Genomic DNA, 25227 nt, shown 5'->3' on the forward strand with positions numbered 1-25227 from the left:
TATGCTGTAATAACATATCAGCTTTTAAGGAGCTACAATGCTTTTGTTACTTTTTCACTGCAACAGACCAACATGGCTATCCTACTGAAATTGGATTCTTAGCTGTAAAGGAAATCACTTGACGATCCTCCTGTGGCACATAGTCATTCACTGCAGGTCAAAATCCTTCCCTCTACTTTCACGATGTAAGCTGTCACTGTAGTCGCATGGGTAAGTTGGTGGTGTAGAAAGTAGTAAGGAATAAAAACAAAGGCTGGAGATCTGGGCAAAACTACCCAGCTACAGGTGGGCTAATGAGGAGCTACAGCAGGGGTAGGGGGAGTCAGTAGACAAGGAGGTCATGATCTGACTGTGTGTCGAAATGGCTTACCTTGTCTCAGGTCAGGGACTAGATGTTTGCCAGTGACTAATCTAGGGCTGCCATCTTATTGTTTGTATAGAGCCCAAAAGAAAAGCAAGCAAACTGTTTACATGTCTTAACATAGACAGGAATAAAATTCCCTACCCTTTTCATTTGCTTGTTCTTTTGTTTTTATTTCTCCTCTTAACTTCACCATTTCAAACCAGCTAATAGAGAGGAGAGTTCTGCTAATTCGGGAGATCTCAAATCTACTGTGTTTCTTAATGTTTGGGCTATGGATATGTGTATTAATAGCTTTTTTTTTGGTTGTGTGTTTTTGTTTCTTAGTATTGAGTTTGACCGGGACTGTGACTACTTTGCCATTGCTGGGGTGACAAAGAAGATTAAAGTATATGAATATGGCACAGTCATCCAAGACGCAGTTGATATTCACTACCCTGAGAATGAAATGACCTGTAATTCCAAAATCAGGTATGTGCTATCTTTCTTGCCTTTTGAGTTAGAATGTGGCAGTGGAGTGTTGTGCCAGTGCTGCCCTCCTCTGTTGCAGACCGGATACAGCCTCATGCGGGACACCTACCTGTAGTGCTGGCCAGCTCATTGGATCTATACTCTGAGGGGATAGTGCGTCTAACAGGCCTAGTTATTCATGCCAGAAGTATACATCTCTGCTTCAAAAAAAGGTCAAGGTATCGCCATATGCCGATAACATTGCCTAAGATATCAAATAGAATCTCAGCGTGGTTTTAAAATAAGCTGTGAATTTGCAATTCCATTAAACCTTGCTGAGCAGCTTGCCCCTGCCCTTCCGTACCATATCTTCAGTGCACAATCACCTATTTGCTGGCAATAATAATAATAATAGAAACATTTATATGGCACTTTCTAGTGCTCCAAGCATTTCTCTCATCTTATCTTGTTATCCATAGAAACAGATGAGGGAAGTCATCATCATTACCCCCATTTTGCAGGTGGAGAACTGAGAAGATTGAGAGAAAATGGCCATCTAGTGAGTTTGGGGCAGAGAAGACATAATTTGAACTGGGGACTTCCCAGATCACAGCGTATATATTATGTTCAGATGTAAATGGACTCTGTAGGATAAATAGCTTGGATATGTTCTTTGTTGGACTGGTGGCAATAGTGTGATGGAAAATAGGACTTCGCTGCATAATCAGTATAATTCAGATTTTATTGCTGTCTGTGAAACATTTTCCCATCTTTTCTCTTACGTATGTACCAATGGGTTAAAATTAAATCAAAAGAGTTTCTGTCTAGACATTAGGAAGAATTTTCTAACTGTTTGAGTGGTTCCTCAGTGGAACAGGCTTCCTCGGGAGGTGGTGAGCATTCCTTCTCTGGAGGTTTTTATGAAGAGGTTGGATAGCCATCTGTCAGCAATGCTGATTCTATGACCTTAGGCAGATGATGAGAGGGAGGGCATCTTGGCCATCTTCTGGACATGGAGTGGGGGTCACTGGGGAGGTAGTTGTGAGTTCCCTGCATTGTGCAGGGGGGTGGACTAGATGACCCTGGTGGTCCCTTCCAACTCTATGATTCTACTATTTCATGAAACGTATATTCATTTTCTTGTTCTACATTGTAAAACTCTCCTCCTGGCCCAAGCCTTAATTGGAATGGGTTCTTAAGAGTGTTAGCCACTTCCTATGAGGATGACAGAGGGAAACTCAAGGCCCTGTAATACAAGAGTTTCATGCAAAATAGTTGTAGTTTTAAATTACTTTATTTGCAGCCGAGAATCCATGCATGGTTAGTTACTGGCTGGGAGAGCTTTGCAACCTAATTAGTATACCTAAAGCTACAGACTGCCAGCTTCTTAAATTGGTTCATGGTAAGTGAAAGCAGCATAAATGAATAGCAAGGCAGTTTCACTTGCCTCAGTTACAGGCTTCTGCTCTCCAAAGAACTTGACTTTGCAAGCAAATCAAAACCTTGTACCTCCTTGGGCTAGAAGCAGACAACATTCAGATCTATAAAAACACACTTCCTCTGAAGCTTAGGTAAAATTGAATCATCTAGTACTGGTGCCTCTTACTTGCCTTGCAATATAGACAACATTGTGAGGTGCTTGCCGCTTCTCTGTGCCTGGACATGGTGATAGGCCAGAGGGGGCTTTTCTTTGCGTCTCATCTAAGTCAAGGACAACAAATGCTAAAAAGTGTGCGCAGGGTGGAAACCAGGAGTAGCTGAATGGGGAGCTGTCAATTGAAGCGATGTAACATAGTCTGAAGAGAAGCAGATTAAATTTACCTCCCTGTAATATTATCTTGTAAAAACTACTTGTGAAAACTGGCCCCTAGGAATCTTGCAGGTAAAGAGTTTTTTTCATTGACAGTCCAGAAGTAGGAAGTCTGGAATGGCTTGTGATCTCCTCCTAGGATTTAAAGACAAGACAACACTGACATGTCTCCCGAAAGGGGGACTTCTGATTCCAATTCCAGGCGTAAACCTGTGCATATATGATTCAGTGAATGACCAAAATGTGATATGTTTCAGCATATTCTAGTTTATTTCCTTCTTATTGGGTCTATACCAGTGAACAGCGACCATCTCACTATAGGACAACTTCACTGGAGGGTTTTTTCCCCAGTCAAAAGACATAATGTAATGTAGGGAGCTGAGTCAGGAAGCATGTTGTGCTCAGGGAACACAGGCTCCCCAAATGGTACCCTTTAGAAGGCTTTTTAAAAATATATATAGTTTGCCCAGATAAATTCTCTTTTGCAGGGGAAACAGTCCCATATTCTTGTTCTTTTACATGTGTATGAGTGGAACCCTTGCATTCAGACGGGTTTTGAATTACAGTGAACCAATGAAAATTTGAAACACTCAGTGCCAGTGCGCTAGTATAGTGTGACCCCATGAAGCAGTAACAAAAAGAAATGCTACTGTTTACATTCTGAAAACAATATGACAGTGTGTGTCTTAGTTTTCTGTAATAAAAGAAATTTGTCTAGCTCTACCACATTTTACTTAAAAACCTTATAAAACTTTTTAGCTTTCTCTGTTTTGGTTAAGATCAGCTCTAACTGGATGAATGGCAACAATTTAATCTGCTTAAATTAGTACAGTAATTTTCTGGCCCAGCAATTGCCTTACTCTGGGATGTGAGACCTTTAATTCTGCTTTAAAAAATCTCAGTAGCCTTGTTCAGATGTAAGGTCAGACCCATGGGATCGTGTTGACTTGAATGAGCCTGGGGGAAGCTTTGGGTTTGTGTATTCTCTTGCGCATTGTGGGCCAGTTTAGTTTCTGGATTTTGGCAAACCATCGTTTCTTGCATCAGGATTGGCAAACTACGGTTTACAATAGCCCTGCAAACCAAGATTGCTGTGGCTTGCCATCCTTCCTTGTAAGACAAACATAAAACATATTTGCCACTCCCCATGTCACAGAAAACTATGGTTTCCCAAAAACCAAAAAGTAACTAATTTTAATGAAGGTGGAAGAGGGAGTGTGTAGAGTGCCTGCAGAGAAGACCACTCGATGGAACAGTTACAGGTAAATTCAACTCTATTTTCTCAGGCATACATTCAATGAGACCTTTGTGCTTCATTGCCATCAGACAACTCTTAAATGTCAGATTTGGTTCTGTTTGCCACTTTTTAAAAAGGCCTGTAGGAAAACTCCTGGATTTTATGTTCTGGATGCGGTAAGCAATATAAAACAATTCTCCTGCACTGGCTGTCAGCCATTACAGGTGGGGAGAAGAGGCTTCCTAAAATCCTGAATGGCCCCCATGATTTGCAAACTGGCTGCACTAAGAGCTACTGACCTAGAGACTGGCCTGCTATCATGTTACATGGAAATTCTGGAAGGGGGGAGTTGTTCCCTGATCATTGAGTCAGGGTGAAGGTTGGAGACTTCAGCAGCTCCCTGTTCCTTTTGATTACCGTATCCACTGCTGCTGTTGACTGTCACTATGCAGTGTTCCTTCTCCTTTCTCTTTGTTTCATTCTATTGTTTGTCCTTGCTTTAAAATCCAGTTTTAGAAGGAGAATAATTATGCAAAATAAATATGTGCAGATGTATTTTCCTTCTGGCTGTAGAAGACATTTCAATGTCACTTTATGCTTAAAAAAAAAAGAAGGGCAAGGGTTTTTGTTTTTGTAGGCACAGCAGGAAGTTTTGTAAGAGGGGGTTGGTTATAGCCCATTACCTTTTCTGCATTTTATCCAGTAGGGTTAGATGTAGGTATGCTTGGGATAACCTGAGCTGGATAGTATTCTGGACGTTGACCTTGCTTTTCCTCTATGTTCATGTAGTACAAAATCCCAGTTATATAGATGATAGAAAATGTAATTTTAGGGGGAAAGGAGTCCTTGTAGTTTGTTGACTTCTTATCTTTTGGTTTTTAGACCTGGTAAGGGGAAAGCTTCTATATCACATTAAAGACATCTGCCTGCACAGAGGCCTTTTTTGGTATCCTTAAAGCGACTAGAGCCCCGTGTTACAGAGTGGTAAACTGCAATACAGCAGTCTAAGCTCTGCTCACGACCTGAGTTCAATCCTGACGGAAGTTGGTTTCAGGTAGCCGGCTCAAGGTTGACTCAACCTTCCATCCTTCCGAGGTCGGTAAAATGAGTACCCAGCTTGCTGGGGGTAAAGGGAAGATGACTTGGGAAGGCACTGGCAAACTACCCCGTAAACAAAGTCTGCCTAGTAAATGTCGGGATATGACGTCACCCCATGGGTCAGGAATAACCCGGTGCTTGCACAGGGGACCTTTACTTTAAATCGACTAGTAACACCTGTTCAGGGAGCTGTATAGTTTTGCAGAATGAGTTTAGTTGTAATCCCACTGGGATATGAGTAAGGACACAATGCTATAGTTCAATCTACAATTACAGTGCTAACTGTTTTACTGAATATCACATGCCCTTTCTTTTTATAGAAGGTTTTCTCTTTTGTCATTTATCATTGCAGAAGATATATACTTTAATTTTGGGGGGTATGATAATAATAGAGCACCTCTTCTCAAAACATCTGTTTTGAGTTGTGGCTTACCTTCTGTGGACAGCAGTTGTGGCAGGCATCAGAATAGGCAGACAATTATCAGGACAGGCAGACAACTGGCAGATGTATAAGAATTGTCCTGCCAAGAGCAGTTCTGCTGGGTAATTGCCTAGGTATGAATGACACCATCCTAATCCTGTTTTTGTATATGCCAAGTGATTGCTTGCTGTGAAAAATGTTTGGATTTCATTAAGCAATTCACTGTAAAAATCCTACACCCCCCACTGCCTGTTTCTGAATTAGGGCCTTTTTATGAGCTGTATCTTTGCCTCCTTGCCTCTTCTTTCAATGTCTTCATCCTACTTGAGTCCAGAGCAGACTTCCCTCTACTCCACTGTAAAAAATTAAGAAACAAATCAATGTGAATTTTAACCTCTTCTGTTAAAGTAGTATCAATGAAAGATTCCAAAGAACAAGATGGCATAAAAGTAAAACTTTTATTCAGATGGATAGCTTTACCGTATATACTCGCATATAAGCCGAGTTTTTCAGCCCCAAAAAAGGGCTGAAAAAGCCGAACTCGGCTTATACGCGGGTCAATACGGTAGAGGAGGGAGGAGGGAACTTACTGCCGCCGCCGCCGCCGCCGGTCCCACGCCGCTTCCTGCTGCCAAGAGCGGCCTGGGGCGGCCTCCTGCAGCTGCAGGGAAGCTGCCCCGGCCCTCGCCCGCCCTCGCCGCAGCTGCTGCCGGCCGAGGGCGGCCTGGGGCGGCTGCCCCGGCCCTCGCCCACCCTCGCCGCTGCCGGCCGAGGGCGGCCTGGGGCGGCTGCCCCGGCCCTCGCCCGCCCTCGCCGCCGCCGCTGCCGGCCGAGGGCGGCCTGGGGCGGCTGCCCCGGCCCTCGCCCGCCCTCGCCGCCGCCGCTGCCGGCCGAGGGCGGCCTGGGGCGGCTGCCCCGGCCCTCGCCCGCCCTCGCCGCCGCTGCTGGCGGCCGAGGGCGGCCTGGGGCGACTGCCCCGGCCCTCGCCAGGCCTCGCCGCCGCTGCTGGCGGCCGAGGGCGGCCTGGGGCGGCTGCAGGGAGGCTGCCCCGGCCCTCGTCCGGTTGTGTCGCCGCCGCCGCCAGGCCCGCGCCGCTTGCTGCCGGGAGCCCAGGTAAGCCTGCGGGGGGGGAGGGGTTATAAGCCGACCCTCGGCTTATACGCGGGTGCCTAATTTTCCCCCATTTTTGGGGAGAAATTAGGCACCTCGGCTTATACGCGGGTCGGCTTATACACGGGTATATACGGTAGTTAAAATCGTCATTCTCGTTCTGGGTGAAGGTCATCTTGAACACTCATGGGTATTACTATCACGTGCCCAGGGAGGCAGGACCAAAAAGGATTTTTTCATCCACTTCCTGTCCCCTGGGCGGGAGATCCAGTTTCCGTCCTGCCTTGATCAGGGTGGCAGCTTCGTTCGCGAACTCCAACTTTGAACTAGTTGTCTGTTAGCCTATTGGTGTCCTGCTCGTTTGTTTTTTACCTCTGTTTAACTGAGTGAGTCGCATTCCTCTTGTTACCTCGCTCCTCGGCTTTAGCCGCAAGCCCTCCCTCCTTCCCGCTGTTTTCTCTCTCTGAGTTCAGGGTACATCTTCAGCGATGGGTGTTTCCGTTCCTATGCTCAGGGAGAGACAGGATCTTAAACTTGCAGCTTCCTGCCCTTGTCCTGCAGTGCCCCCTAACATCCAACTCTATTCCTCCCTCACAGGGAGAAGCTGTGTCGAGAGCGAGCTCTTGAGCTAAGCTTCGTATTTTAACTTCTTAATTCCATTCTAAACTCCTTCTTTCCAACCTTTTTACCTGTCTCTAATTCTAATTCCTATTCTTACTTAGTGTGTGTCTTAGTAGTCTTTTAACTCTTTGTCTGACTGTGCCTAACCTTTCCCCCCCCTCCTCTGCCTCTTCCCGACCGAGGAAAATGGCGGATGCGCAAAATCACTCTGGAGAGGCGATCCTTTCCGGAGATGAAATCGTTGCTGAGGGGATCCTTCCCCCGGGAAAACGCAAGATGGCGGATCAAGGAGGAGAAAAACAAAGAAAGCGCCGGGAAGCGGCTGCGGCGGTGGCCGCGACTAAAAAACGAAAGCAGGCGGAGGCGGCAAAGGCGGGAGCCAAAAAAGCGCGCGAAGAGGAAGCTGCCGTCGCGTCCCCCCGTTCGGCCCTGGGCTACGAGGGTGAGGACGAAGGAGAAGGAGATCCTGCTACAGGCTCCACTGAGGACTCGAATGCGGGCACAGGAGGCGGTAAAGTACCTTCCACCCTTCCCCTTTTTTCGGCGGGGGGGCCCTTCGGAGAGGAGCTTGATTGATATTACGAGAAAAGCCCTGAGGGAAGAATTTGCCTTTCTTGGGGGACCATCTCCCAATAGGCCTGCATTATCTAGGGCCTCCTCCCCCTCCAGGAGTTCTCTCCATTCAGAGCCCACTGCATCTACCTCAGGCAAGCCTTGGCCTACCAAGGCTGCCAGGAAATCCCATTCTGTAAATCCTCCCAGAACCAACCAAGAGGATTTCTCACCAGATGAAGCTGATGAGAGGAAGGAAAGGGAATTCTCCTCTGAAGAGGAGCAGGAAGGGGCGCAGCCTGGTCAAGATCTCCACCCTAGGCTGTTTGAAGGGGAGGATTATCAAACCTTCTTATCTAAGGTCATGGCGGCCCTTGATCTCCATGAGGACGAGGACACAGAGGCCATAAAAAGCAAGACTAAGTTTAGAGGGTCCAAGGAATTTTTTACCAGGCTGCAATCTAAGTCTTTAGCAGTGCCCTTCCCAGAGTACTTTGAGGACTTGGTTAAAGCTGAATGGCAAAAACCAATGTCAGGCAAGCAGATCCCAGCATCCACAAAAAGGCTTTATACCTTAGAGCCCAGGGCCATGTCATTGTTGCAGGTTCCTTTAGTGGAGGCACCTGTAGCTGATTTACAGTCTTCAGGATTGATTTCCCAAGATGGAGTGGGGAACATCAAAGATACCCTGGACAGGAAAATTGACTACACCACGAAGAAGGCCCATGAGTCTGCGGCCTTGTCTATCCAGGCTTCAGCAACTGTGGCCCTGGTGGCACGGGCCAGTATCATATGGGTGAGAAAAATCATTGATTTAACACCGCAACAGAACAAGCGTGTTCTTAATGGACTCAGCAGACTACTTAAGGCTTCCAATTTCTTGGCAGATGCTACCTTGGACGCCATGTCTTTCTCAGCCAGATCTCTGGTGGCTTCCTCTGTTGCTAGGAGAGCCACATGGATTAGGGCCTGGTCAGCTGATAGTGGATCCAAATCTATTTTACTGGGATATCCTTTTGAAGGTGATCGTCTTTTCGGACCAAAACTGGACGACATACTTATAGAGACGAAGGACAAGAAGAAGGCCCTTCCAAAATTCATCAAGAGGGATGGAAAACCCTCTTCCTCCTCTTCCTTTCATCCCTTTAGGACATCGTATTTTCTTCAGAGACCCAGACCAGACAGTAGGCGTCACAATTGGAGTCAACCCAGAGGATCATTCAGACGAGGATCCAGATTTAATAGAGGATTCCAATCCTTCAACCAGGCTTCAGACAAATCTGGCCGATTTGGGGATAAATCCAACAAACAATGACTCCGAGTCCAGCCCGGTGGGGGGAAGACTCCAGCTATTTGCAAAAACTTGGGAACTATCAAAACCGGATGTTTAGGTGCAGAATACAATATCCCAGGGCTGCGAAATAGAATTTTACAAACAACCCCCAGATCGGTTCTTGGTCTCCCCCGTCCCTCAGAATCCAGAAAAGGCTTTATGCGCGCAAAAGGCCATTCAATACCTGTTAAACATCCAGGCGCTAGAACACGTACCCAACTCACAATGGCACAACGGGGTCTACTCGTTTTTCTTCACCGTGCCAAAAAAAAACAAAAAATGGAGAGCCATTTTAGGCCTCAAATTTCTGAACCGCTTTGTGCGCAAAAAACGCTTCAGGATGGAGACCCTCCGTTCAATCGTGGAGGCGCTGCATCCTCAGGTCTTCATGACATCCTTAGACCTGAAGGAGGCTTACATGCAAGAAGGAGGCGCGATTACACATCAATCGACTAGAGCTACGAGCGGTTTACAACGCGCTTCTACAATTCCAACCCTTAATAGAGAATCAACACATACTGGTGAGGACCGACAATGTGGCCACCAAGGCCTGCTTAAACAGACAAGGAGGGTCACGTTCATCCTCCCTCCACGCAGAGGCTCTGAAGATTCTTCACTGGGCGGAAAAACTTCTAGCGTCCATCAGATCGGAACACATAAAGGGAGTGCAAAACCTTCAAGCAGACTGGCTAAGCAGGCAACGAGTGGATGAGGACGAATGGTCACTCAACAAGGGGACGTTCCATCTACTTCAAGCAAAATTTGGCCACCCAGAGATGGACCTGTTTGCGTCACACGAAAACAAGCAGACGAGCAGGTTCCTTTCACGGTTTTTCCACCCCGAAGCAGAGGGAGTGGACGCACCGGAGACCCCTTGGCCACGGGGACTACTTTATGCCTTTCCGCCTCCCAATTCTCCCCAAGGTGTGCTGCGGAAGATTCGGAAGGAGAAGGCTCTAGTTCTACTAATCGCTCCACATTGGCCTCGTCGTCCATGGTTCCCAACACTAAAAGAACTCTCAGTACAGCAACCGTGGGAACTGCCTGTAACAAGGGACTTACTGCACCAAGGGCCCATTCTACACCCGGATCCAGCATGGCTAAAACTGACCGCCTGTTTCTTGAAAGGCAACGGTTGTTAGACCTGGGTTATTCTCAAGAAGTCGTCTTAACCATGCTAGAGGCCAGAAAGCTTTCTACGAAGTGTATATATAACTTTACATGGAAGGCCTTCGTGCGATGGTGCAACAGAAAACATCTAGACCCTCTCACCATTTCGACGGCCAGCCTTCTAGCGTTTCTTCAGGACGGCATAATTCAGAATTTGAAACCATCCACGCTACAGAGGCAAGTGGCGGCAATAGCCACGGTAGTCACCCACCTAGATGGATATGCAACCACGCAGCATCCACATATAGCTTCCTTTCTAAAAGGTGCGTCATACCTATCGCTACCAACTGTGCACAGATTTCCTACATGGCAGCTTAACCTGGTACTTAACTCGTTGACTGGGCCTCCCTTTGATCCTTTGAGAGAGGTTCCACTTTCCTTTCTAAATGTGAAGGTTCTGTTTCTTGTGGCAGTGACATCTGCAAGAAGAGTGTCAGAATTGGGAGCACTCTCATCAAGGGACAGTCTATATATCTTCCATGCTGACAAGGTTGTCCTTAGGTTAGACCCGACCTTCACGCCTAAAGTAAACGCATATTTCCACAGGCAACAGGAGATTATCCTTCCCTCCTTTTGTCCAAAGCCACAGCATCCAAGGGAAAAGAACTGGCATCTCTTGGATCTAAGGAGACCCATTCGAATCTACATCAAGCGTACTAAGTCTTTCAGAAGATCCGAAGCCCTGTTCGTCTCCATATCGCCTCTGAACAAAGGGCTCAAGTTATCTAATGCCTCCATCAGTAGGGGTATTCGAAAGTGCATACGGTTATGTTACCATCATTCAGGCACTCCATGTCCACAAGGGATTACTGAGCACTCAGTTCGTGGAGCAGCAACGTCGGCAGCCTTCGACGCACAAGCTTCTCCGTCAGAGATCTGCAAAGCGGGCACTTGGTCAATTCTCTCAAAGTTTGCAAAGCACTACAAAATCGACGCCTATGCTTCAGCAGATGCGGCATTTGGGAGAAGAGTGTTACAGCAAGTAGTATGCAGCAGTGATCCCACCCAGATGGAGCAGCTTTAGAAGATCCCATCGCTGAAGATGTCCCCTGAACTCAGAGAGAGAACGGAGCCCTGGCTTACCTGTGAGGGCTCCTTCTTCTCTGAGGGAAGGGGACACCTTGCCCACCCAGGGCGAAGTAAAAAAAAAAAAAGAGGATGAAAGAGAACAGAGATAAAACAATCCAGTAGAGGGAACCTGAGAATTGATGATTCACAGCACCTGAGAAGTGACGGGCTTGTCATCTGATCAAGATAGGTTCCCACTAAAATAGGCAACTAACACCTTGTTGTGTATTACATGCATGTTGTTTCATGTGAGGTCTCGTCAACAAGTTGTCTTTTAGGTCCGAGTTGGCGAGCCAACTAGTTTTTTGACTGTTTGTATTTGTATTGTTCTGTTTAATATGTTATATGCTTCCTGTCTTCTACCTGCTTTGGAAGTCCTCAAATTGGATGTTAGGGGGTGCTGCAGGACAAGGGCGGGAAGCTGCAAGTTTAAGATCCTGCCTCTCCCTGAGCATAGGAACGAAAACACCCATCGCTGAAGATGTCCCCTTCCCTCAGAGAAGAAGGAGCCCTCACAGGTAAGCCAAGGCTCTGTTTTCCCTCACCTTGTGTTTTTCTATCGTTCCCCACTTCGCTCGCAGGGCAAGATGGCAGACGCTAAAAAGGACTCCGATTCGGACCTCCTCTCTGAGGAGGACCATGACCCAGCCCTCGTTGCTTCGACAGGGCGGCGGCAAAGAGAACGTTCTGTCGGGCGCAACCCCGACACCATTTCTCAAGGCGTGGGCGTTCCCTCAGCGCCAAAAAAAGACGTGTTCGGCTAAACCATCCCAAAATGGCGCGAAACACGGGGAGCGGCGTGCTGCGGTTTTTCCGACAGGGGACGCCTCCCTGGAAAGCTCTCCTGCTGTGCCAGAACCTCTACAGGGGGGTGATGTATCAGTTTCTGAGTCTAAGGCGCCTCTTGCTAGGCGGGAAGTGGTAGAGTTGTTTAATGGAGTCTTAGACAGGCAAGCCCAAATGATGATGGCCCTTAAGGGACTCCTTAACTACAATCATTCAGGGCACTGATTCTAATCCTGTACCTAAAAAACCCCAATGCCCACAACAGGGTCAGGAGGCTCAAGCTAACCCACAATGGCGCACTAAAGCGGCACTTAAGGCACCTCTCGCTTCTCAGGCCGTTCAGTCTCTGGAGGATACCTCTTCAGTAAATTCTGAAACGGAGGGTAGAGAGGTAGGGGAGTTCGATTCCGACTAGGACAATCCAGTTCTGTTGGAAGAACAACATCCTCGCTTATTTTCAGCAGAGGATTTTCAGGGGCTATTAAGTAAGGCCCTGCTGGCTCTTGACCTCAACGAGGATCCAACCCCCGTAGCTGATGCTGTTCCTAAATCTCGAAAAAGGGTGCTACAGAGTTCTTTCCAAGTACTAAACCTCGGGTTTAGGAGATCCCTTTCCCAGAATTTTTCGAAAATCAGGTTCAAGCTGAATTTGACAAGCCCCTGGCCAATAGACAATTCTCTGCCAACACAAGGATGCTGTACACCATGGTCCCTCAGGCCATGTCTCTCTTCCAACTCCCTTTAATTGACGCCCCAGTGGCAGCTGTCCATTCCCCGGACCTCCCATCTGAGGATGGGATGGGATCAATTAGGGACCCGCTGGACAGGAAAACGGAGATTCTCTCCAAAAAGGTCCACGAGGCTTCCGCCTTGGCCATCCAGGCTTCGGCGGCAACCTCTATAATGGCCAGAGCATTCATTGTATGGCTCAGGAAAATCTCACAGCTATATGACGGAGAAAACCGTAAGGTCATAGAGGGTCTTAATAGGATGCTCAAGGCCTCTGCCTTCATAGCAGATGTATCACTTGATGTCATGTCCTTTGCAGCTCGAGCCACAGCTTCCAACATAGCCATTAGGAGGGCCCTTTGGATTCGTCCTTGGCAAAGCGAGATTAAAAGAAAGACCTTAACCATGTCATACCCTTATACTGGGGGCAAGCTTTTCGGGGAAAGACTTGAGAAGATCCTCATAGAAAACAAAGATAAAAAGAAGGTTCTCCCAAAATCCTACAAGAAGGAGGGGAGACAAGCTTCCTCCTTTCCCAATTTTAGGTCCTCTCGTGCCTTAGCACCCTTCAGGCCAGAACAGCGTAGGGGCTCCTGGAACAATAATAGGGTTTCCTTTCGGAGAGGAGGAAATAGATTTTTTCGTCCCTCCCAGGGACAAACCCAACAATTCTCCAACAACAAGGGAGACAAGTTCTCCAAGAACCCAAAGCAGTGACGCCAAGTCTCAGCCAGTGGGGTGGAGACTCCTGCAATTCCACCACAGGTGGGAAAGAGCTTACACGGACGTGTGGGTCCACCAGGTGATTTCCACAGGTTATCTCATAGAGTTCACAACCCTCCCCAAAGTCAAATTCGTACATTCACCAAAGTCCCTTCGCAGGGACAAACAACAGCGAACACTAGATGCCATATCGCATCTGCTGCAAATTCAAGCAATAGAGCCAGTCCCCCACCCCAAAATTGTTTGCCTTTCCTGTTGTTTGCCTTTCCTCCTATTCCCATACTCCCCAGAGTGATAAGAAAGATCAGAAAGGAAGGGGCGACTCTCATCCTCATTGCGCCCCTATGGCCGAGGAGACCTTGGTTCCCCAGCCTGAGGGAGCTATCTGTTCAGGAGCCATGGGAACTCCTAAGTGTCCCAGATCTTCTTCATCAGGGTCCGTTAATCCACCCAGACCCTGCATGGCTTCACTTAACCGCCTGGAAATTGAAAGGAGGTCCCTCCTAGAGGAAGGATATAGCACAGGGGTGGTTGGAACCATGTTAGAGGCAAGGAAACCATCCACTAGGAGGATTTACAACACTTCCTGGAGGACTTTTGTGTTATGGTCTAGACGTAAACAAGTCGACCCTCTGTCCCCGGGGATCTCCAAAATACTGGAGTTGCTTCAGGATGGAGTTGATCAGGGTCTCAAAGCCTCTACGTTAAGCAGACAGGTGGCGGCTTTATCCACCGTGCTCCCCTGTGCTGAGGCACTCCCTCTTTCCAGGCATCCTCACGTCGTAACGTTTCTAAAAGGAGTTGTCCAAACCAAACCTCCAGTGGGTCACCATTTTCCAACGTGGCGCTTCAGTGTAGTCCTTTCGGCATTGATGCGGACCCCCGTTTGAGCCCATTAGGGATATTCCATTACGGATGCTGAGGATGAAAACCATCTTCCTCACGGCAGTGACATCAGCTTGGCGAGTCTCCGAGCTTAGGGCCTTGTCTTCACGCGAGGGACTTTGTGTGTTTCACAAGGATAAGGTGGTCCTCAGACCGGACCCCACCTTCGTCCCTAAGGTGAACACTACTTTTCACCGATCACAAGAAATGCACTTACCTTCATTCTGCCCGAATCCGGTCCATTCCAAAGAAAAAGAATGGCATCATTTAGATATAAGACGTCTTCTTAAAACTTACCTTAGTCGCACGCAATCTATTAGGCGTTCAGATGCCTTATTCATTTCTCTGACTAGCCCATCTAAAGGGCAAGAGATGTCCAATGCCGCCATCAGCAGTGCGGTTAGGCAGTGCTGATAACATACGGGCCTGCCTAAGTCTCCTGGACTGGACCTGGCAACCCGCTATGCAGGCACTTGACTACTGTTCTGGCCGCGCGCCTGCCCCAAACGCTACGGGACGGTCGCTGCGCGCTCCGTTGTCACGGACTCGGCTGCTCTTGCGAGCGCCGTGCAGCTAGCAGCTAGAAAGCAGATGCAGGAGCAGCCTCCGGTGAACCTGAGAGAAGCCATGTTCCTGTACAACCTCTGTTCCAGCCGCAGCCATGTCATAGAAAGCAGACCGTCACGTAGTCAGTGCCAAACACACACCCCCTCGCAACATCCACTGCTTAATGGGTCATCTACAGCGATCCTGATATCAAGATGAGTCGTTCCTCCAGCTCTACAGCAGCAATCCCAGGACGTTTGTACAGATCGCACCCATTGTTCCAGAATGATAATCTTGTCAGCAGAGAGTTTCCAGTTCTTCCCGGGTTGCAAAAGCCATCGGAATCAGAATAGATTTCCAAATTCTCACTACCCCACCCCGGCAGCCACAGCTTAATCCTTTTGTCACCTTTTGTCACCTGGGAACCTAGGAGGGGTGAAACCCCTCTCCCCGCCCCCAGAAAAACAGTATATCTGGGGTGCCCCCAGCCCATTATAGCTCTCTCTAACCTTAGGTCTTTCCTGGCACCTTTGCCGTTACTCTGTCGGTTTGGGTTTTGCGCAGCCCGACCATGCTCCCTCCTGCCTTGCTGGTCAAGTCTAAGGGAACCCCTGCCCCAATCTCGGTTTTAACTTTCAATCTGTCTTAGTCTATGTGAACTTGGACAACACCTCATCTAGATACGGTAAATATACCCCACCAACGACCTCCTACCACGTTGGCATCTGTGCTTGTACTCCTCTCTTGATATTCCTAGATTCTCTGTATGTTTGTGTGCATCACTGAATTGAATGAAAAAGACAAAAACACTTTTAATTGGAAATCTATTGCTTCTGTCTTTATTTAAAGGTCACAGTTACGGGCTCTGGTAGACAAAGGTTGCGATACCACTGTAAAAATAAATATTGTAATTTGCCATCTTGCCTGCTAATTCCTCAAGTTAAAGGACAATTTGGCTAACAGTGCATTATTGAGGCATATAAGGCCAGCAAGATTCCCATGCCTTCTGGCATCACCGCACACTCGGTGCACAGTGCGGCCACCTCTGCTGCCTTTGATAAACAGGCTTCGTTGGATGAGATATGCAGGGCGGCCACATGGTCGTCCGCTAGTACTTTTATAAGACATTACAAGATTGATACCATGGCCTCTGCTAAAGCAGCCTTTGGCAGAAGGGTTCTGCAGCATGTCTTGGAGTGATATTATTTCCCGCCCATACAGTCAGCTCTTGGATATCCCGCGAGTGTTCAAGATGACCTTCACCCAGAACGAGAATGGAGCCTTGTTTACTCACCATGAAGGTTCCTTCTGTTCTGGGTTGAAGGTCATCTTGCCCACCCATGTATCATAGGATCATCAATTATATGCATGGCCAAGACTTAGGACAGACTGTTTGACAAGGTCTCAGAGGTTGTGTACCTCCAGTGCTGGGACTTTTTACAGGGTATACCTGGTGTCCGCCACCTTACCCTATTCGAATTGTATATATGTTATATGTTGTTGTTTAGTGTTAATGTTATTGGAGTTCGTGTGTTATTTTCTATATATGGTGTTTGGGTCACATGGATGGTTTCTTCACCTAACTGTTGCCTTCGCTCGGCGAGTCCGAAAACTGGATCTCCCGCCCAGGGGACAGGAAGTGGATGAAAAAATCCTTTTTGGTCCTGCCTCCCTGGGCACGTGATAGTAATACCCGTGAGTGTTCAAGATGACCTTCAACCCAGAACAGAAGGAGCCTTCATGGTGAGTAAACAAGGCTCTGTTCCCGCTCTGAGTGCAGGGCATCTTGAAAGGTGGGTGATTCTCGTCTGCTGCTCGGGGAGGCAGGAGTTAAAAGTTTTGGCTTCCTGTCTCCTGACATGAATCTCCCATTACTTCCAGTTTTCCTCCTTCCTTGCCGGGGAGAGCACATATCTCTAGCTGCTGCTAGATTAGTGAGTGTTAGGAAAGTCTTCTATCTATATTTAGCCTATCCTATTCTACTCTACCCTATTCTTACTTGGACCCTTACTATAATACCCTCCAAAGCCTCATCTAACCTTAACCCGCCCTTTCTCAAAAATCTCTGTCTTCCATAGAAGAAGGAGCCCTTAAAATGGCCGCCGCTGTAAATACAAGAGGGTAAGACGCGGGCTTTCTCTCTGACGGCGACCACGACCAGGCCCTGCGCCGTCAGGCCAGTAAAACCCCAGGCGAGGCCTCCAATAATTGTCCCAACTGCATGCGGGACCAAGATAAGGCGAACAAGGGAGAAGCGGCAGTAACGGCGCCCAAAAAACCGCGGCTTGATCAGCCCGGTTAAAAAGCCGCGAAAAAGAAACCGATAAAAAGACAGCTGATGAGGTCCCTGATGGCTCCCATGCTGCTCAGCAGACTGGCGGGGAACATTTTGACGAGGCTCCAAACCTGAGGGTTGCAGGCAATGCAGCAGTGAGTAAGAACACCTTTACTTGCGAGGAAGTGTCCAATATGTTCGGTTGGGCTTTGCAAGACCACTTCAAGGCTATACAAGCCATGCAATTCCCTATGCCTCCTCCAGGTTATGCTATGGTCCCAGGTTAGGCTGCTTCTGTAACTAATTCCTTTTTGTATGCCCAGGTTTTTGCAAACACTGCTGCAGTGGAACCTTGTTGCAGCTACTCTGCTCAGGGCGTGCAATGGCCCACAAAAGCAGCAATGAAAGCCCCTTACATACCAAATGAGGCACAGAGTGCAGAGGACTGTCTTTCAGTGGGTCTGGACTCCAGTGAAGAAGTGAGGGAAGAAGGGGAATTTGTGTCTGACGAAGAGGCTTCAATTGCAGAGGAAGAGCAGCCAAGGCTTTTCTCCCCTGATGATTTCCAGTCCTTACTGGCAAAATCTATGTTTGCCCTTGACTTGACTGATGACCCTGACACACCTACTGAGCCTAAAAGTAAGTCAGGACGCAAGGGAAAGAAAGAATATTTTCTACAATACGACTCTCAAAATAGGAAAGTACCACTTCCTGAGCATTTTGAGAGGGTTATCAAAGCAGAGTGGGATAATCCCACATCCAATAGACAATTCTCAGCTAGCACCAGAAGGCTATATGACATGGCTCCCTATGCCATGGAAATGTTGAAGCTGCCAGTAGTAGATGGCCCTGTGGCAGCCATGCAATATAATGACATAATGCCAGAAGATAAAGTTGGATCCATTAGGGATCAGTTAGATAAAAGGGAAGAACTTCACTCACGCAAGGTGCATGAGACATCTGCATTATCCAGGCCAACATTACAGCAGCCATTATGGCTAGAGCCTCTATTGTTTGGGCCAAGAAAGTAGTTCAGCTGGTTCCCAGCCCAGATAAGAGGGTGACAGAGGGTCTGTCGAGAATTTTAAAAGCTTCTTCCTTTTTGGCTGATGCTTCTTTGGACTCTCTTACCTTCTTGGCCCTGTCCATGGCCGCAAAAACTACTATCCGCAGGGCTCTGTGGTTGAGACCATGGCAGGTAGACTTCCGACCCAAGGCGCCTCTGCTAGCCCATCCATACCGAGGTAAGAAGCTGTTTGGAGAGAGTCTCGACGCCATGCTGACACAAACAAAGGACAAGATGAAGATGTCACATAACAAGCGCAGAGAGTACTGATACTCACAATCCTCTCAGCCATTTCGATCCTTTCACACCCTGCCAAGGTTCAGACAGGAGCAGAAACGATTTTCTTGGAACCCCAGAGGCTCCTTTCATCGCTTTGGACATGGGGCAAGAGACACACAGCATTCCTTCCACAATGACAGGTCCGACAAGTCTTTCAAGAACAACAAGCAGTGACCCCAGTCTACTGGCAGTGGGAGGACGTTTAGAGGAGTTCCCTCCACAATGGATTCATTCCCAACCAGATGCTTGGGTAAATGCAGGCAGTTTACCTAGCCCGCCGAAGCTTCCAACATCTGCTTCAGGACAAGCACGTTCTCATTCGCACCAACAGTGTGTCAACAAAGGCACATCTGAACCGTCAGGGGTGTGTGTGTGTCAAAATCCTCTTCCCTCCACCAAGAAGCAGAAAAGATTTTGCTATGGGCGGAACAACACCTACGGTCGTTAACAGCAGAGCACATCCAAGGTACATTAAACGTGCAAGCGGACTGGCTCAGTTGGCACTCAATTGACGAGGGGGAATGGGCTCTCCATACGCATTCAACATGGCGATGGAGAAAATGGGAAAGCCCTCAGTAGACCTGTTTGCCTCGGGCCAGAACCACCAACTCCCTCGATTCTTCTCTCGCTACCTTCATCCTCAGGCGGAGAGGATCGATGCCCAAAACTTTTAACTCCTTCCTCCCCGAGCAGCAGACGAGAATCACCCAGCTTTTCAAGATACCCGTGCAACTCAGAGCAGAAGTAACCTTCTCAGTAAGTGTTCAAGGTTCCATTCCTCTCATTGTATGGGATTTCCTAGGTGCCTGTCATTGAAAGGTAATGTCAGAGCCAGTTTCTTTTGCATCATCTTCCTGATGAGAAAGTATCCATCCTTCTTGGGTTAACTGTTTCGTGTTGTTTCTGATCATTAATAGTCGCTGATCTATGGTGACTTTCTCGGATTTCAGTGAGATGAGCAGATTACCAGTTGCTTCTTTGGAAGCCAAAACCTTCTTCAGTACTCTCGTTCCTTTGTACTGTATTGAGATGAGTGGAAAATCCTGCTGTCTGTAAAAGGGCTTACTACATACAATGTGAAATTATTCAATGAGGCAGCCACATTGCGTTTTACAAAGATGGGCCATTTCAGACACTATAAAGTAATAAACTTGGGTTTGTTGTCAGTGGAGAGGTGATGTCCAGTCTCTGTGTGGTTCACATTTGCTCCTCATACTACATACATCGAGAATGTCAGTAATCTGTCTTGAACACTGCTCAACATTGTTTGGACCAGTTCAGATTCCTGTTTAGCATCCTCTTGCTATTTATACCATACAAGATATGTATTCCTGTTGGTAGATAATCTCTAGTATTAGCTGCATATCTTAAGGATTAGGACAAGTATCCAGGAGAAGCTTTTCATATGTTCTTACGGTGCTTCATTTTCAGCGTTCATAATTTTCTGCACTGTTGTATTCTCCATGAAGGTACAAATTATGCATTTGCCAGAGTTTATTTTATTTGAAAAATGATGAGTTTCTCTTCCCTAGGCATTCAGATTTATCTCTAAGCAGACTCCATTGTAGGCTGAATGAGGTGTTAATGTCACAATATGGCACAGGCATGGAAAGGGGCTTGATTGCACAGACACCAACCAATAGGTGCTTGTGTTAACCATATTCTAGAAATTATTCTAAATTTGCACTGCCCCCCCAGTGATAGACAGAATAACTGCTGTTTTCCAGCACTAATTTATTGCTCTCCACATTCTGGGGGAAATATAGCTACCCCTTGAACAAGTTTTCCTTGAGTAAAGAGATCTGCAACAAATGAGCAGTGACGGTGTTTGCATTATACACAGAAACATACTTAGTGGAAGCAACTGGGTCTCCAACGTGAGAAGACAGTTCTACAGTTTTGTGTTGATTCCTAATAATCCTCATTACTACTGGTTAAAATTCTAACAAGTTTGGGAACTATACTGATAGTATGGACAGAAGTCATGGAGATGCTGTCACTCATTGGAATAAGAATCCAGAAATTGGATAGATGACAGTCTTTCTAGCCTAAGATGATGCATTTACTCGGTGGTGCCCTTAAGTAGCTATGGTGCAAGTAAAGCAGTCATTAGTTTTGAACTCAAGTAAGCACTTGTCAGATCATCACCTATTCATAACTAGCTTTGGAATCCTGTTTATGTGTTGGTAAAAGTTTGGCCACTGATGTTTAAAGTAACTCAGGGGTGGTGGAAATCATCCTTACTGTGTTTGCTGAAGGTGGTTTATAAAAAACATCTAATATTTTCTGTCATATTTATAAGCCCCAGAATAGGAAAAGTTACGTAAATAGGATGGCACTTGCATGCATAAACAGCTTGAAATGCACGAGCCATTGTGTTGCTGTAACTCAAGCTGCTCCAAATATTCTCGGAGGTGGAGGGGATGTGGCTTCTAATACAGAACTGTACTTAAATAGCAAAAAATTTTCATTACTGAATATTTATAGGTGGCTGAAAGCGATAAAAGATCAAGCAATAGGACAAAGAGTGCCCTGTCCTTTGAAAATTTGATTTGAAATAAAAATAGTATTGAAAGGTTTATGGTGTGTGAAGAAACTTAACCAGGTGTTAATGGGCTGCTTAGTGACTACAGACGCTAATATTTTTCATCTGCCACTTTGGCGGTTGTCCTGTCTCACCTGAGCTTTATGCATCTTGGCCACATTAAGTGTGTGCACAAAGATGCCAAGAGTTGCCCAAGATTTCTCTCACTGCCCAGCCCAGTTCTTACACTTCTGCCAGTTTCTGTCCCCTTTCTTTAAGGGTTGCAGCTGTTCTCTCTGCTGGGTTGCAGTTCCTCAGGATATGGGCTGGCATGGAAGCACTGTGTGCCACCTCTGTTTTTTTTTCTTTTCTTAGTGATCTGGTTGGGGAGGGAAGATGCTCTCAAAGCCTTTGCTACCATGGTCTGAACATATGAAGCTGCCCTATCAGGTCAGGCCGGTCTGTCTTAGCCCAATACTATCTGCGCTGGCTGGTGATGGCTGTCTAAGGCCTCATGCAAAGGTCTACACAAAGCCTGCTGCTAGAGAGTCTCTTCACTGGAGGTGCCTAGAAAGGAACCCGAGATAGTCTGTATGCAAACCACATGCTCTGTCACTGAGCAGTGACCTCCCTTCCTCTTGGTTTTTGTTTTGTTTTGCAGCTCATTCTAACAATTTCTGCCTGATTTTACCAGTTCTGACGGCTTGGCTAGAAAATAGGAAAGCATCTCCTTCAAATTGACACTTTAGTTTTTCTTTCTTTAGCTTGAAGGTCCAAATTCTTTATTGAAATTTTTTGAAACATCTAACTGGACAGTAAATATTCTTGGCATGATCTGATTGTTCATCTGGGATGTGGTTTGGAGAGCAGGGGTACAATGTGTTGAAGAACTGCATTATCATTAAATCATTGGCCATATTTGAGCGTTGTTACTATATGAAATTTTCTCTTGAGCAAATTGTAATAGATTGAATGGGCAGATCCCCCTAAATCCTTGAGAGTGGGTAAATCTATCTTGTCCCCAGGACAAGATAGAATCATGCACTACTTCTAGAGTAACAGTTACAGCATCTATTTAAGAAAATTGTATTCCTTTAAGGATCCAGAATTTCCTGTAAAGAAACGTATTTTTGTTAAAAAAATATATTTAAAAAATTACTTGTCACCTTTCTGCCTTGTAGGAACTCAAGGTGGCTTAGAATGTAAATAATAAAATACCGTAAAATACATAAATATTGATTTTAATTAGCGGTTTTTATTTGTAAGCATCACTACCCTTGAGGCTGTTGTAGTGAGATTATACTTTGGCAGAACCTTCACCTCATGGCTTGGTACTCTTGGGGATGCATCTGCCAGATGAATTAGGTAGATAAGAAGAGGTTTTTGGCAACTTTCACATCCTAGATCCTTTTCCTTTCCCAGACCTAAGTTATTAGCCAACCATCATTCACAGAATAAGAACTAGCTTTTTTGTGACTGGAACTAATGCTAGAAGAGGCAGTCTATCCTCTTGGATTGGGTGGGATTAGCTCTGTGCCTGGTGCCCTGCACCAAGCCAAATTTTTTTTTGGGGGACCTATTTCGAGAGACATGTTCAGGGACAAATGGATCTCTCTACTTAGGTGGTAGTCTCTCCTCTCTGAAGTGCCTGATCCAGGGAGAACCTGTTGGGGACCATAGCCCAGTTTTATAGCTACAAGCAATACAGGCAAGAAAAAGGCCAAAAGGATGCTCCCAAATTTTCCTAGTCCTCCACAAAAGATGGATTTTATTCTGGATGTTGAAAAACTCAATAGAATAAGGCCCATGCCTTTCCATATTGAGACACTGACGTCAACAGTAGCAGTTAGGGCCAGGAGACTTCCTAGCATCTATAGATAAGGGGATTTATTTGTATATGCATACTTGTTCGGAATACAGAAAGTTCTTTTTGATTCCGTTAGGGTGAGAATCAGTATGGAACATTGCCATTTGGACTCTTTACTAAGGGTTTATTCATGCTCATAGCAGCCCCCTGAAAGTTCAGGGTGCATATTTACCCATACCTTGGCAATCTACTAATAAAAGATCCATTATCAGAACAGGCCATGGCAGATGTGATGTTGCTTCTCTCTTTATTGCAGAATTGTGGAACTTTGACCCACACACAAGGAAAAAACAGTTAATACCAGTATAAAACATGAACATCTAGAAATGCTATTTCCTACCTGTGTTCCTTACCCTAGAGAAAGAGAGCAGAGGCCATTCAGTCTTCTCTACTGAGTCTGCTTCAGTCAGATAATTCAGCTCAAATTTTCATTTCACCTTTTGGGTTCCATGGTATCCACTATCGGGATCTTCCAGTATACTTCTGTCTCAAACCCTCCTCCCTGAACTATTCCTTGCCCTATAACACAGCCTCATCGAAGCCATCTTGAATCATCTGGTGCAGCTGTTAAAGCCAATGATGCATTCCCTGGGCTGTCAGTGAGTAATATATTTATATTATGGCAAGGAAGATGGTTCCTCCCTGAGACCAAGATGCATTTCAGTTTACTAGGCATATGAGACTGTGCAGCGTTTAGGGAAGAAACCCATTCTGTTGCAGTCTAACAGAAGCAGAGGCTTGTAAAACCACCAAGGAGGAATAGCATAAGCTTGAACGTCAGTCTCAAGCTGTTACTGAGGACAGAGGAGAACTTCTTTTCAGTCAAGGCCTACCATGTAAATTAGAGGGAACAACCAAGAGGTGGATTGGCTCAGTCACCTGAATCCATATGCTAATGAATGTTTTCTCAGTTGAGACAAGTTTGAGTGCATAATGCACTTTAGGAACAGATCTGTATGCCTTCAGAAAAAATTGCAGGAGAAAGAGGCATTATTCCAGCACAGAGTGCCATTTTGGTCCAAAAACTACTTGCAGACAGGTATTTTTCAGCAAATCAATTTAAATAGGTAACAGGTGGCACTGCTGAATGATTACCCGCGTTATTGCAAGACTCATCTTGTCATGCTGTCAATTTCGGTTCAAAGGAGGATTCTCTCTTATTCTGGGGGTTATTTCTCTCTTACAGCTGTATCAGCTGGAGTAGTTACCACAAAAACCTGTTGGCCAGCAGTGACTATGAAGGTACCGTCATCTTGTGGGATGGGTTCACAGGGCAGCGATCAAAAGTCTACCAGGTAAAGTGTCTTGTCCTAGATGTGTTGCTTTTTGGTTTCCAAGAAACACTGGGATACTTTGCCTTAGACCATGATTCTTTCTAAGGAAGGAACTTGCCAAATCTTCCTCATTTCATCTTTGTAAAAGTTTTTTTTTTAATATTGCTGCCATTGATACCAATTTGTGAGTCTAAAAAAATGAGCAAGAGCTGTAGAAGCAGAATGAGAAACTATCTGGTACAGTGAATGTCAGAGAAGAGAGTACCATTCTGTCAAGGAAAAAATGGGAATTGTTATAGTTTCATTAGAAGCTGTTACCAGCAGCTGTACCTGTCAAAATTCTTTGACTTTCTTTAGTCTGAATGATGGGTTTCATAACCCTCACCGTATAATTGATGGGAGGTATCAGAAATGCAAGATGTCAGAGGTGGAGTCTAGTGAGACAGGGTAGTGTGCCCTGTCTTTTTCTGTTAGTTGTAGTTCATTTTATTCTCTAAGGTAATGAATGTTAGAGACAGCTAAGAAGTCTGTCCAGTAGGGACAGAAAATGTTTCACTGTTTGACTGCATAAGCAAAAAGATGCCTATGTCTTTCTAATTAACTGAGTTGGGAAATGCGATTTTATCCAGAGCTCTGTCTGAGATCTTGGGTGCCAGGAGCTCAGACTAGCTAGAATCAAGGCCATAACTGTCATGTTATGTGTTCCAAGAGATAGGTTTCAAGGGGAATAAGGTGCTTTCAGTTAAATGTCCAAGTTTTATTCTCACATTCATCATTAGCCATGGTGAATGTCAAAAACAGGCCTTCTGATTCAGTGTTTTTGGCCACTCACCAGAAGACCCCATTAACAAACCAAATTTTACTTCTTTCTATCACTTGTCAGTATGGCACTTACCGTAAAGTCTGTAAAATTATGTGTAATTGCTTTTCAGGTGTGTTCATCCATGTATTTTCAGTTAATTAATTGCATCTATGCTGGTGAACGAATGCTAGCAGTTCAGTGTTAGCAAATACAGGCCAAGACAAAACGGGTAGTTAAGGG

At 46.1% G+C, this 25227-nt stretch overlaps 1 protein-coding gene across 1 annotated transcript in view; it reads left to right on the top strand.

The window, feature by feature from the left end:
* The window catches only part of COP1 (COP1 E3 ubiquitin ligase), a 198609-nt gene that overhangs the window by 84858 nt on the left and 88524 nt on the right, over window positions 1-25227 (top strand). Inside the window, exons 12-13 of the mRNA XM_056844706.1 lie at window positions 689-832; window positions 24098-24206. Coding sequence (XP_056700684.1) covers window positions 689-832; window positions 24098-24206 — 253 coding nt within the window. The remainder of the gene's footprint in view (window positions 1-688; window positions 833-24097; window positions 24207-25227) is intronic.

The sequence above is a fragment of the Euleptes europaea genome, chromosome 2 (assembly GCF_029931775.1).
Source record: "Euleptes europaea isolate rEulEur1 chromosome 2, rEulEur1.hap1, whole genome shotgun sequence".
Taxonomy (NCBI): Eukaryota; Metazoa; Chordata; class Lepidosauria; order Squamata; family Sphaerodactylidae; genus Euleptes; species Euleptes europaea.